We start from the raw sequence: 14,329 nt of genomic DNA on the forward strand, positions 1-14,329 counted from the left end.
ATTTCTCTCTGCAGCCCTGGCTGTCCTGGAACTCCTCTGTAGACCAGGATGGCCTCGAACTCAAGGAGATCCACTTGCTTTAAAGGCATGTACCACTACTGCCTGCTCAGCAAGCATATTTAAATTTGAATGGGTTTTAAAATTTTTTCTTAAAGGATGAAAATTTTGCCTAATTAAGTTTTAGAACTATTCTGAAAACAGAGAAAATCTTTCTGTGGTCCATTACAACCGGAAGAACAGTGTTGTGGGGTGGAGGCCAGCACCGAAGCTTTGCCTTGCGAATGCCAGGTCTGAGCTGGATTCCTGAACATTGATGGCGTTTTGCAGATTGAAAAGTCCTGTCCCACACGTTGTCTCTTGTTCCTGCTGTCTTTGCAAATTTAATCCTCACTTTCAGCTTTCTCTGAGATGCTTTTACTAGTGACTTGGAACCTGTCTATGATACTGTTGCTATTCCCTTTGCAAAAACAGGAAGTAACAGCTGAGTCCTGCTTCTGTAATACCGCCTACTTTGTTCAGTTCTGCTCTTAAACCACTTTTGTTTCTTCTAAATCATGTGATTGGTCGTTTTGTGCTTCAGAAGTTTCCTGAAGACTCCCCCCAACCCCCCCCCCCTCCCCGCCCCCAACTAACTGTGCTGTGAACAGCTTACTGAAGAGTGGAGTGTGGATATGTGCTTCTTTGGCAAACATTAGTCTGGAATCTTCTCCAGTGGCAAAGAATCAAAGGGTACTGTGGTCATTTTCATTTGTCTTTGCTGTTGTGTTAAATGGTGTTTGATTTACGTTTTAGCTTTTCTAACTACAAGGAGTGTTCAAAAGGTAAGGCCGAGCAACCAATGAATAACACTGTTTCAGCCCAACGTAATTGTAATAGACATTCATGCCATGAGAAGCTAAAACAAGAACATAGCTAAGTTCAAGCTAAGAATTTGCTTGTGATCTCCTGATATCTCAACACAGTGATGTTTCTTTGTCAGCTCATTAGACACACCGAGTCGCAACAGAGCTAAAACAGACAAGTCTCGAATCCTTGTTGATTCCCAAGTTCTGTTGTTTTTGTTTTTGTTTTTTCTCCTCAGTGTTTATTGGGATTTAGCCAAATGTAACTAAAGAAATTGGAGCCCAACTGGAAAAGTGTGTTGAGTGTCATGGTGTCTAAGTCCTTCAGAAATGGAAGGAGAGATGATACCCGTGCAGGAATATTACAGTTTGGTCATAAATTATTCAAACTGTAACTTATTAAGAGGCAGACATCAACAACTAAGGGGACATTCATAGGATCTGGATGTGCCACCATTCCAAGTGACCACAACAATCCAACAATTTCAATTTCTGGGCTTTTATTTTATACTTAAATTTTAAGCATATTTAATTTGCTATCACCACATGAATTTCATAATTTCCTCAAACCGTAATTATAATCTTAATACAACCAAGCAAATTAAGAAAAAAATCTCCCCCATAGAAACATAATTTTGAATGGAACTAAGAATATTGGAGTTTATATGCAAAAAGAAAACCTATCTTATATATGGATTCTTAAACCACAGCTATTATATATACATTTTCATGGAACATTCCCAAACCATCAATATTTCCATAAAGGCACCCGCTATTCTAAGTGCAGTTTGTTCTTAAACTATACTTTTCCATAAACTGCTTTTTTTTTTTTTAAATAAAGTGTCTAAGTCAGTCTCACTTTAAGAAAAAATCAGGGCCTAAAAGTACTAGCTGAGTCCTCACTGAATTTGATCAGCTTTCCAAAGAACCCAGGTAGCAGCCGCCATGTCTCTGTTTTGCTAGGGCAGTACCTGCCTGACTCTTTAAGATCAAATGGGACACAAACACCTCTATGAAACTTAGCTTCTACACAATTCTTGTTGCAATTGTCCAGCATACATTTGTGCTGTTAATAAGTTGATTCTTTCCCTTATTTTGCCAACTTTTAATCTTTCTTCTCCATACCAAACTGCCTGAAAATAGCCTATTTGTTTCTGACTTAAAAAATTGTTAGGCAATTCAACTGATTTTTTTCCATGACGTTTTATCCTACAACCTGGGAAGTGCTGCATGATCAAAAACATGATTCATTTTAGAACGCTGTAATCTAGTCCAAATACTGTGACATCGGGCAAGAAATGTCCTTCATTGTCATATAAAGAGAAGCGGACTCAGTTTTTACAATTGTTCCTTTAATTAATAAGAGACATTTTGTTTATCGTTCTTATTGAACAAGCAGTTATCATTTGCAGATGTGAAAATCATAAGGAATCAACTCATTACTGATACTAAAAAATTCTTTTTGAAAACATAATATGGCATGAGCAGATGTAACTGTGCTACTGCCATTATTATTGTTATTATCACAGCTTAGTTATTTTTCCTATCATAGTGTGCTTGACCAGGATAGGAGGGATCTTTAATTCTTATAAAGGCTTGATGTATAACCCAGAAAATTTACTAGAACAGGTGAATTTTTAACCCAGAGATTTTTTTCAAAAGTATTTATGCAAAATAAGGGGAGATAATCTGAATGGTAAATGACAAAAATGAGTCATACTAATCCTATCTACGTCAATAGAACTTCTTGTTCATGAATAAATCAATTAGGAATTTGCTCCCTGGGGTCTTTATCTGTGTGGGAAGCTGAACAAAGTTGAATAAACAGCCTTCACCAGCATTGCCCCATAACCACATTATAATCCCAGAAACCTATGAAGTGTTTATCTGTCAAAAGGGACATGACATGTGATTGAGGAGCCTAAGAGGGCCAGATCAACCTGGATTTTCTAGGTAAACCCTAAAGACAATCACAAGTGTCCTTGAAGGAAGTCAGGAGATGTGACAGCAGAGAGGAAGGGATGTGACCCGGGAGGCAACATTGAAACATTATAACTAGTAGTCAAGAAATGCTGGCGGCCCGAAAACTGAAAAAAAAAAAAAAAAAAAAAAAATGCCCCTTTAGAGCCTCCAAAAGGAAGTGGCTTTGCCAACATCTTGGTTTTAGTCCTTTAAGGCTGACTTTGAAATTTTGACCTCTGTGGAACCCGCATGGGACCGAACTAGACCCTCTGCAAATGGTAGATAGTTGTGTAGCTGATTCTGTTTGAGGGGACCCTGGCAGAGGGGTCAGGATCTATCCCTGGTGCATGAGCTGGCTTTCTGGATCCCATTATCTATGGTCGGACCCCTTGCTCACTCTTCATGCAGGGGAGAGGAGCTTGGCCCTGCCTCAACTGAATGTACCAGGCTTTGCTGTCCCCTCATGGGAGGGGATGGAGGCGGCCGGGGGCAGGGGGGGGGGTGAGGGGCGGGGGAGGGTGGGGTGGGGTGGGAGAGGGAGGAGGGGGGTGGTATGTAAAATGAATTTAAAAATTTTTTAAATAGAAAAATAAAAAAAAGAAAAGAAAAAAAAGAAAGTTTAACCTTCAGAACTGTAAGAAGATAAATTTGTGTTGATACTAAAGTAAGTCACTTGTTACAACATCTACAGGTAGCAAGGTTTCTGTGATCTGAAGAAATACTACACACTCTCAGGTTTGTAGAGTTTCATTTTGAAACAACCCTAATAAAATATTTTCTCACTGATTATTTGGAAGATAGTATTTTTCATTTTAAGAGATTGTTGGATATGTGCACATCTTCAATGAGAGACATCAAACATTAGTGGATATATCTTTTCATTTCTTTTACCAAGTTGAAGACAAACATTACTTTACTAATTTGTATGTTTGATAGCCAATGCTGTTGAAATTACAAAATGCAAGAATCTTGAGAAATCAGCTGCTATATTTATTAATCTACCTGAAAGAAAAAGAAACAGAAAAAAATCAAATTTTTTTTTCATTTTGCTAAAGTTATGATGCTCTATTTTGAATTTTTCCATATTAGGAATAAACTTAATGTTTGCTGATGACTTATTTAGTTCATTAAGTCACTACCTATGACAACAGAACTTGTAGTTGTCCTTAGATATGAGAATTAATACCTTCATTTTTGTGATCCTTTAAAACAGCTCAGGGTCCAGTTCTTCCTCCCTGACTGACTAGAACAAGAATATTAAAAAGGAAAAAAAAGAACAATAGAAAAAGAAAAGACTCCTCAATACGATTTACATTTAAAGATGTACTCAGAATTTCCTTCTGTTTTACCAAATAGCCCAATCATACATCTCAGTTGTCTGTCCAGGAAAAATTTCACTGGTTATTTAGAAAGTCGGTTTTTATTCTAAGTGCTGTAAAGAGCTACATGGTCACGGTGGGTGTCCTGATTGTTAAGGCATATATCAGCCTGTGAAAGGCCAAGGGACACACACGCAGCACAGTCAGTGAAATCATTTATAGACATACCTAGGCATCAAAACATTTCTGGAGGATGTAGCTAGTACTGGCTTGGGCTTGCGGAGAGTGAAGGAAGGAACTGTGGATTTAGAGAAACAACTGTGATCTGCTGAGCCTGGGAAAATGAGTACCGAGGGCTTATCTCCACAAGGTCTTTCTCGTGCTCAGAAATGCTTTCCTATGTTTATTTGGGCTTTGTGTTTAAGGATTTTCTAAAAAATAAATATTTTCGTACAGATTCTTTACAAAGTTGTTCTCCAGAATAGTAACAGATTGAACACAATTCATTTCCTTTGCTTGGATCTTGAAAGCTGCTACTCAGGGTTATTAAGACACCATTTCCTTATGGTTTTCAGAGTGAATGGAACAACGTGGCATACTTTCAATGCTGTTGTTTTTTAAATGTAAAACAAAACAAAAACAACGGCAAAACTTTGAAACTTGAGATCTTTGAATCTTCTTTCATACAATCTGATCACATTTACAGACGTGTCCAGGAGGAGATGATGGACAACATCAGTACCAACTCTGTGTCACACAACAACTTCCTCGTATTCTTTAACAGCTCATAAACAATGTTCCATTTCACCAAAAGTTACAAAAGTTTCCACAATTTCCCTTAGCAAGCTGAAGCTCACTCTTCATTTGTCAATGTGCATAAAAGCTGCTTATAGCATAGCATGGTGTAAGCTATTTCTTAAGCAATAAATGATTTGAGTCATCTATTTTGTCCTGAAATGCTATCTGTAGTTAACTGCATTGCTTATAAATGGCCATAGTAAATTCAGCATGAAAGAGAATATTACAGAAAAGACAGCAGCAGAAGCATTAGCATTATCTAATATTTATATATGTTATCAACAGAACACAGCAGTGAAACATTTAAATGCATATCAATGGGTACCATGTCTAAAAATTACTATAGTACCTATTTAGTGTAGTGGATATTTTTCTTAAAGAGTGCTTGCTGTAACTAGAACAGCATAATATGTGGTTTAGTACAGTTAATTCTTATTGATTAAATAATGTATTTATGTACTGAAGATAGTGAAAGGAGACAGGTAATTTTTTTCTTTTTTTGCTTCATTGTGATCCCAGATTTAACACTTACGTGAAGATTACAAAGGATCATGACATGTCATTAGTTAACTGAAATGGGCATCAACATATTGAAAAGACAGTCTTTGTACTGAAACAGCAAGATGGCACCAGATACATGTAATGCTACTGGCCTATGACTCAACGGGAGCCAGAGTCCAAAATTGTGCCCTTCATGTACACTCAAGGCAACTACTCAAATTCAGAGAGAACTGCCCACATTTATGCTTATCTCTTACAAGTCCTCTGTAAAGCAAAATGGAACAGAAAGAACAACAAATGCAATTGCTAAATACCTTTTTTTTTTACAAGAGGTGCAAAAACAGTCATTTCTAACATTAAACTGCCATTTACAGTAGATTTTTGTACACCTGCAAAGACTTCAGTAATGATGGGGAAATGCCCAAGGCAAATAGTCTCCAAGTAGATATTTACACAATGTGAAATCAAATGTACCGTAGATACCGAGAAAATTATCTTATGTTATTATGAAATCGACCAAACATGATATAGCTTCATCATACAGAAAACCCGTAGGACCCCATCCCAAGCCTAAGTAAAAAGGAATCCCCCAGTTCCCTCTGCCCACTCGCCCACCATCTTCCTGTTACAAAGAATCAATGTCTAGATTACTCCCACCCACCCTCAGATAAAGTGCGCAGTCCATGGCAGACCATAGAATAATGCAACAGGAAAAGCCCCCGTTTGTATTATTATTTAAAAAATAAAATACAAACAACAAAAATAAAACAAAGATTGAAGAGAATTTGTTGATTCTCTCTATCTTGACAAAAAGATGCGAAGCGCGGGGCGCCTTGCTTGAGTGTCACTCATTTTAGTACACGTAGCCTTCGTTGTAGGGGTGGGGGTTGCAGCAACCCCCTTCGGGCATGTAGGCCATGCTCTCATCAAAGTGAGACAGAGGCACCGTGTCCTCCTCGTTGATATGACGCTCCATGTCCGTCTTCAGCAGTGGGCGCTGGTTATCCGGAAAGGCCATGGAGAAAAGGGCTTCCGGGTCACACACAAATTTGTAGACATATCTCTCTCCTGCCACCTGGGAATATCATGGAAAAGCCCAGTGTCCCCGTCCCCACATGGGTAGGGGAGAGAGAAACAAACACAGATTAATACACCAGCAGGGATGGAGGGCAAAAGAGAACATTTGATTAAATAACAGATACATCTTCATGAGGGAAAGTCTTTACTTTGTGAAATAAGCCACGGTTCAATCAAGGGAAACACAAAATGTTGAACTAGAGTAATGATTAATTTATTTCACAAATAGCTAGGAAACTCAGTAGTTTTCTTTCTTCTTTTTTAACATAAAGGTGTACTAACACTGTCATTTGGGGAAGAAAAATCAACGATGTAATGCAAGCAATTTACACTGAAATTTTTGTTTTAAAGGTAACATCTATGTTTTGAAAATGTCTTTAAGGTTTACCTCCCCCTGTTATATTTCTACAACTTGTAAGTTTTAAAAGGAAAATATGCTTTCTTCCTAATAAGACCAGACTAGTGATCACTAATTCCCAAGATGCACCGCTCCCTCCCCTTCATCTTTCCTCTGGCACTGTGTATTCTCATCTAAGAAAACCCCAAAGATACATAGCCTTATTTAAATGAAGGATGGAGCAAGAGGACATTATCCTGAGCACATCACTTTTTAAAATGAAAGCAAGATACATTAGATGAAGCTTAAGGATGTGTGTAAAGTGTCAAATTGAAGTAAGAGGCGTAAAAAAAAGTGAAAGGAATCTAAAATACACACTGGGAAGGGAGGAAATGAGAAAAGGAAATGTGACAACTGCCTGAAATAAAGGAGATGTAGCACAATTTGTAGGGAAAGACATGCCCCAAACTTAAGTTTTGAAGAGTAATGCTTCTGTAGAAAATGATAAACAATTGAAGGAGACAAATGTACCCGCCATTAATAGACAATCCTGAGGAACTCAAGACTCTGGGGTGCGATGGGGAACAAAGGCAGTTCCTTGTGTTAACTTCGGTGTGTGTGTGTGTGTGTGTGTGTGTGTGTGTGTGTGTGTGTGTGTGTCACAGTTTCAGAAAGCTGAAAAGGATTGAATGTCTCATGTTTCTGTGTCAAAAGGTCTTGCTAGTTGATTTGTGACCTGGGGAAACAGTGTGCTCACAGTTTATAAACTCTCTGTGCATGTTTGGGAGAGAAGGAATGCCTGCCAAGGATTTCTGCTGCTCTGGACTCAGATTTGGAATATTTGTTGCCCTGAATTGAAGTAAAAGGAACCACATTAGAGTCCAAATAATCTGGATATGCAGAGGTTTGAAAGAGCCAACACTGAGCAATGTTTAGGAATCTGGAATGTTTCTTAAACTGCCCTTCAGTTCCTTGTCTTGTGAAATGGAGACAGGAAGGGCTCCTTGGAGAGCCAGCTGTGACACATAGAGGGAAGTCTCTAGCACATTGCAAAGCAAATAGAGGCATCTAGCATAATTCTCTTCCTTTGGTCCTCATTTTAAAAAAAAGTGAACTAATGAAATGACTGCAAAACTGAAAACCAGGCAGTATCAAACAAAAGCCGAGAGATAATAAATCTTAGTTTTGTTTCTTTTTTTCTTTATTTTTCAAGGTATTTTCAGGAAATGAAAGTAAAATAAATGCTTTATTCTGCATGCCTCTGAGTGTTTTATAGCCCACTGTGTTTAGTTTGGGGCTGCAAAAAAGAATTGTTTGCCTTAGGTATTGGACCTGTCATTTTGTCTGATGTGTTGAGGTTGTCTTTACTTGGAAGCGATGTAATAAATGAAAAACATTTCATCATGAGGAATTTAAATGCTCAAGATGCAATTGAAATTATAAAATCTCCTAGGGACTTCTCCGTCTGCTTCCTTCTAGTTTTCTCTAAATAAACAGTTTTAGTGTTACTCCTGTATTTATCCCACTGTTAGATATTGCTGAGTTTAGAATAGGAGCTGACAGACAGACAAAGTAAATGATGCCTTCCTTTGTTGGGGATACATTTCTCATAGTGTGAGAAATCCTGTATATTAGGTAAGACCTAAATGTAACAATGTGATGAAAAAGCACAAGCATTTTGTGGAGGTTTCTATCGGATGTAAACAGGGAGGTGGGTGTGCTGTCAAAGCCTAGACACATATTTAAATTGCAATTCAACTTTTAAAATTTCAAGATTGCTCAGCAGATAAAGGCACTTGACTCCAAGCCTGACAACCTGAGTTCAATCCCTGGGAGCCACATAGTGGGAAGCCAGACCTGATCACTGCAAGTTGTCATCTGACTTGCATATACATACTGAATAAATATAATATTTTTTTCAAAATTTGGAGGAGAGGGAATGGGGGTGTATGAATATTAAGTAAAATAAATAAAATCTCAAATGTAAAAGATAAAGTAAAAAAAAAGCAAACATGATACATTTTTGAGTATTGCTAAATTTTTAACTAGATGTGCAGATATTTTATCTACAAAGAATAAGATTTTTCCAATACTTCTTATTTCTATTTCAGAATTATTGAAATTAATTACCATTTAAAATGTTTTACCTGTATTAGCCCATTTGGTTATTTGTATTTTATTCTCTAAGCTTCTAATTTAATTGTTCTTTGCATACATCACAAATGCCTAATTTAAGTTTTAAGCCAATGATCAAATATCATCATACAAAATTGGAATGTAATTCCCCATTATATAGCTTTTATGTAGTAAGAAGGGGAGGTAGTAAGATATAGAGGTCTTCTGAATAAACTATGCTACAATTTACTTAACCATTAGAAGGGTCCACACAGTAATAGATACAATGAAAAAGGCAGAACATTCTAGAAAGAACTCCCACAAGAGTCATGAGTGGTCTTAGAACAGAAGGGAAATGATTATACATATGCAAAGGTTAAAGGTACTTGCTAACAGGGTAAGGGATCCTGGTTGGTTACCCATCTACATGCACAGTCCAAGCTCTGCATGCTTACATGATAAACAACCTGCCTTTCTTGTGCAAACAGTGGCATCCAAAAAGTCTGTTCTGTGCTGTATTCACATCAAACTGTAGTGCCTAAGTAAGCAGTAAACCACCCAAGGCTGAAGGAAATAATAACAAATATCCAAATGTTTTATCTTTATATATTCATTTATTCATGGCCCCCTTTATAAATGTTATATTTTAAGTACATTTTATCTTTATCCATGTTTTTGTATTTTACACAGAACAACTTTTAAATATTAAAAGAAGCTCATTTGAATTAAAATATGTTGAACTCTGTTCTATAACCACATAAGATGAAACATTTATTTCAAGTAAGTGGTTTGGGATATTAAACTGTCAAGTGATGAAATCAGGCAAGATATGGAGCAAGAAAAAAAGTGGTTTTTTTTCTAATAAGTACTAGTGATGCCTGACTGTTTTAAGAATCAGAAAAAGAAAAATACAAGCATTTCAAAAACTTGTGACTGTGGAGTGCAGCAAAATTGCAGCTTCTAGAGACATAGAGATCTAGAATTAATACTGAAATAACTTTTGTTTACCATGTGCAGTAAAGTGGAAACGTCCAGAAAGCTTCTCACTTGGTAGATAACATTATACATTTAATTCCAGTGTCCATGACTTTTAAACAAACTTGTGATACTCCAAGCAGGAGCATTGACTAACATGGGTGAAAGCCTGGCTGGATCAAGGCAGTGATAATGTGACTTTAAGGTCTGACTTGGAGACCAGTGGTGGGCACATCACAGTGAGTTCAAATGTAATATCACCTCACCTTTTGCATGATCCCCTTCTCATAGTAATAGCGAAGAGAACGGCTAAGTTTGTCATAGTTCATAGCTGGCCTGTTCTTCTGAATGCCCCAACGCCGGGCCACCTGCCGCCAAAACAAAACCACAGTGTTAGTGTTCAGTCTTCGTCAATCACATTGTTCAGTGTTAGTGGCATGCACACACACACACACACACACACACACACACACACACACACACACACACACGTTCATCAATGTTTGACTTCTAAACCCACAAAAACATGTCCAAATCCAAGGCATAAGGAAAGCAGCAACAGCCTTCGTGATCTGAGTTTCCTGTGTCCTGGTTTAAACCAGGCTTGCAGTCCTCTTTCTTAAACGTCACAATAGAATCCTTTGTCACCATTGTTTGGGGTAGAAATTAAATGGAAATAAGGGAATGTGTTTACATCAGAAAAGAACAGGCTGCAATTGACCAAAACAAGGCAGAGTTTCCCTTCTGCAATACACCATCAGTCTTTTCCTTCCTGAACTTTCAGACAAAAAATTCCAGCTTAAGAACTGCTTGCTTAATGATCCCTTTGTAAAGGTGTTTTATTGCATTTGTGACAAATCAGAGGAGAAAAAAAAACTGCTCAGATTGTGCAAAAGAAAGAAGAACTGGCAGTGTGTCAGCTGAGGAAACAGTATGCCGATTAAGAAGCTGAACTACAAATAATTGTTACCAAGAGTGGCCTCTGAAGAAAACTAGAGTCAACACCAAACTGGAAAATTAAGCTCATTTAGGAAACATTAATTGGATGCTAAAAATAAGATGGAAGTGGAAAAGTCACCATGTATATGAGGGGTTTGTTGTTTGTTTTTTAAGCAGAATGTCCAGTGTGGTTTAGTAAAGGTCTCAGAAGTATTTAGTATGTGGCCATGGTAGGGCTCTGGGTCTGGCTCAGGCACAGCTCTCCAGCAGAGCTAGGGAAGTACTTCCTCCCACGGTGCCATTCCACCATCACACTGAGCTGATGAAGGCATAGAGAGAGCAAGGACCCTGCTTCTCTGACTCCAGTTGATGTCATGATCTCATTAATCCCCACTCTTTGGTAGGCTGAGGAGAAACCAGGCACTGCCTAAGCAAAGCCAGGAGAGCATTCTCCAACAGAACACAATCCTTTGTTTCCATGAAATTCCTAGTTGTTGTGTCCCATACAAAAAAAGAACACATCAAATCATCTCTGTTCCTCTCCTTGTCATTAGCAACAACCTTTCTGTTGTTTCCTGCACCCTTCAAAAACATTGATCCTTTCTGTTTTCCTGTCACTAACATGTATTCTTGGAATGAATACACAATGGTCTTTAATCACACAGGTTGGTATACTGTTTTGAGAGTAAAGTGACATGATGGAGCAGGAACAAGACTATCCATTCGAGATAAAAGTCATAGTGGTGGGGCAGATACATCTTAATTTTCCACGAACTTTACAGTAAATATTCTAAGAACGGTGAATAGAGCAAGGAAAAGTGGCAATACAAAATAAATGCAAGCACCAGGGAGCTGAGTATGAGCCTGGGGTGATGACAGGAGAATCAAGGGTTCCAGACTACCCTGGGTTACGAAACCCTGAGATGTCGATGAGAAAGGAAAGGAGGGGAAAACTCAAGGGAAGAGGGTGAGGAAAGAAAGAAGGAGGGAGGGAGGGAGAGAGGGAGGGAGGGAGGGAGGGAGGGAGGGAGGGAGGGAGGGAGGGAGGAAGGAAGGAAGGAAGGAAGGAAGGAAGGAAGGAAGGAAGGAAGGAAGGAAGGAAGGAAGAAAGAAAGGAAGGAAGAAAGGAAGGAAGAACAGGAGGAGTGAGTTTTGGCTTTGGTTTTTAAATAAAATCTTTCAAAAGTGTAGCAGTGATGTCAGTGGCTCAGTAGAGACACAACCCACCATACAACATGCAAATCTTGGGGAATGCGAAAAAAGTTGCTAAGCAACAACTCCCCAAAACATTCATTTACAAATGAGACTTTACTAGAGTTTTAGCAGAGTTCACTTCAAAGCTAAAATGCAACAAACTTTAAGGCACCATAGAAGTCTCTGGAGAGAGTCATGTGATAGTTGCAAGCACTGTAAGAGAGAGTTGTAAGATTTTGGTTCCTATAATGCCAACTAATTCTCAGCACTATGAATTATTAGCCCAGGCTTTAAGAAGTATGTACTTTGACTTTTCCTGCATCATAACTGACACAAAGTAAAGGAAAAAAAGACAACAATATGCCTATATGTTGTAGACAAATGGGTCTAAAATAGTAGGAAGGCTAAAGCTTTGAGACCACCCAAAAACTTGATCAAGTACACTTGATCCCCATAAACACCACCAATGTCATACATGGTGTCCCTTAAAACTAAGGTATAATTTTCAACATGAAGTCTCAACGGTGAGGCCAACACTTCCAATGACTTTCTCATGAAGTACTTTCAAATAAGAGCTTACCCTGTTAGGAAAGAGCATAAAGAGTAAAGCAGCATGGCACTCACCCTTGTCAAGTACATGAAGTGAGTCAATGTAGTCATTTAAGTACAACTCCATCCTTTTTATTATATTAGTAAATGTATCTTTTTGGTGTTGGTGTTCGAACTCAGGGCCCTGTGTGTGCCAGCCAAGCACTGTATCAGTAACCTACATCATGGGACAGTGAAACCTAGAATTGGGGTCTGGCAATCTAACTTCCTGGTATTCATCAAGAATGTGGCATGGAATTTGGTAGGTGTCTTTCTATGTTAAGGAATATTTCTAGAAACAATTCCCTAGTACCACCGATTAATTTGGAAATAATATACCATTATCTCAAATATCTGAAAGAGTTTGCTAATGTCATCCAAGCTCACTGAGCAGATAAGCAGAACATATTTGGAAGTTCACTCATTTTATCATTTTAAACTAAGAGATGAAACATGAGAAAATAAAACCTGTGAGAAGTACAATAGGGTGGCTTCCAAGACATCATTCATGGATTGTGGGAGTCAACACTGAAAGATCTGTTATGTAGCAGAGGATAAGAGAGGGGCTGTGGTCCACTCAGAAGAAAATAATTCACAGATCCTTTCCAAAGAAGAAATGGGAAAAGACAACACAGTCATTGTCTGGTGGTAAGTGTGAGTTAGGCAGCAATCAAAAAGAAGATACTTCATTCTTCATTTTTTTTTTTTTTTTGGTGTGTGTGTGGGGTCAGACACTGATGATAGTGTCTTCCTCAATCACTGTTGACCTCACTTTTGGAGACAGGGTTCTCTCACTAAACCTGGATCATGCTGATTCAGTCTGCCTCTAGAGCATTGGGATTAAAGGTATATCCTGTCACACCTGGCTTTTAGCATGGCTGCTGAGAACAGAAATCAAATCTTCATGCTTGTGCAGAAGCACATTATTTATTGAGCCATCTTCCCACGCCCCTCGGAAAGGATGTTGAACAAGAGTTTTGGAGACATGTAGTACCTATTGCACAATTCCCACTGAGCTAGTAACCATTTGGAAACAGTCAACTGACTGAATTACTGGGTCTTGCTTTTGACTTTATGCACCTGTGACAGCAGAGTTGTTGAAATGTCAGCTGTATGAAACAGACCTGATTGCATATCTTTCTCACATTTAAATGATCACAAAAACTCAGAATGATGGCACTAACTGGCCAGCTGGTCAGATCTTCCATTCTTCTATCCAGATTCAAACATCTAAATGCCATGGGTGGTTGTATGCAGAACTTAATCCCTCTTAGAATGTCGGATCTTCTGAGGGGCTCAAATGTTACTGACATCATTCAGTAATGCCTCCTGTCCTAACAAATGTGACAAAAGTAAAATGTTCTGTTTCTGCTCAGTTTATTTTAATCACAGGTGGTGGGAAATGGCTGTTTAACTGACATAAATCCCTGTTGAACTTCCCTAGTCCAAGTCTTGCTTTGATTATTAAAATCTTCCATGAGCGGGAGGACACATTCCCATTATGGTAAAGGCCTCTGAGATTATTTTGCTAGGCATCTTTAGTCTCGGTGGCCTGCACCATATTCTTGTGGTTCTTCTCTTACATCAATTAAGTACATCTACAGAAAACCAAAGATTCTTTACAGCCAAATGGAGCTTTAAATACACTACAAAATTGAAACACCCAAACATTTAGCAGTGGT

The 14,329-nt window shown here is 38.3% G+C and overlaps 1 protein-coding gene across 2 annotated transcripts in view; it reads right to left on the bottom strand.

The window, feature by feature from the left end:
* Positions 1-1,325: 1,325 nt before the first annotated feature.
* Positions 1,326-14,329, bottom strand: part of Etv1 (ETS variant transcription factor 1) — a 90,601-nt gene continuing 77,597 nt past the window's right edge. For both annotated transcript variants that reach the window (XM_076550748.1, XM_076550749.1), the window contains 2 exons: positions 10,193-10,294; positions 1,326-6,497 (listed from right to left, as the gene is read on the bottom strand). In XM_076550748.1, the coding sequence (XP_076406863.1) occupies positions 6,276-6,497; positions 10,193-10,294 (324 nt within the window). In that variant the 3' untranslated portion in view covers positions 1,326-6,275. The remainder of the gene's footprint in view (positions 6,498-10,192; positions 10,295-14,329) is intronic.

This window comes from Peromyscus maniculatus, chromosome 14 (genome assembly GCF_049852395.1).
Source record: "Peromyscus maniculatus bairdii isolate BWxNUB_F1_BW_parent chromosome 14, HU_Pman_BW_mat_3.1, whole genome shotgun sequence".
In the NCBI taxonomy this organism is placed as follows: Eukaryota; Metazoa; Chordata; class Mammalia; order Rodentia; family Cricetidae; genus Peromyscus; species Peromyscus maniculatus.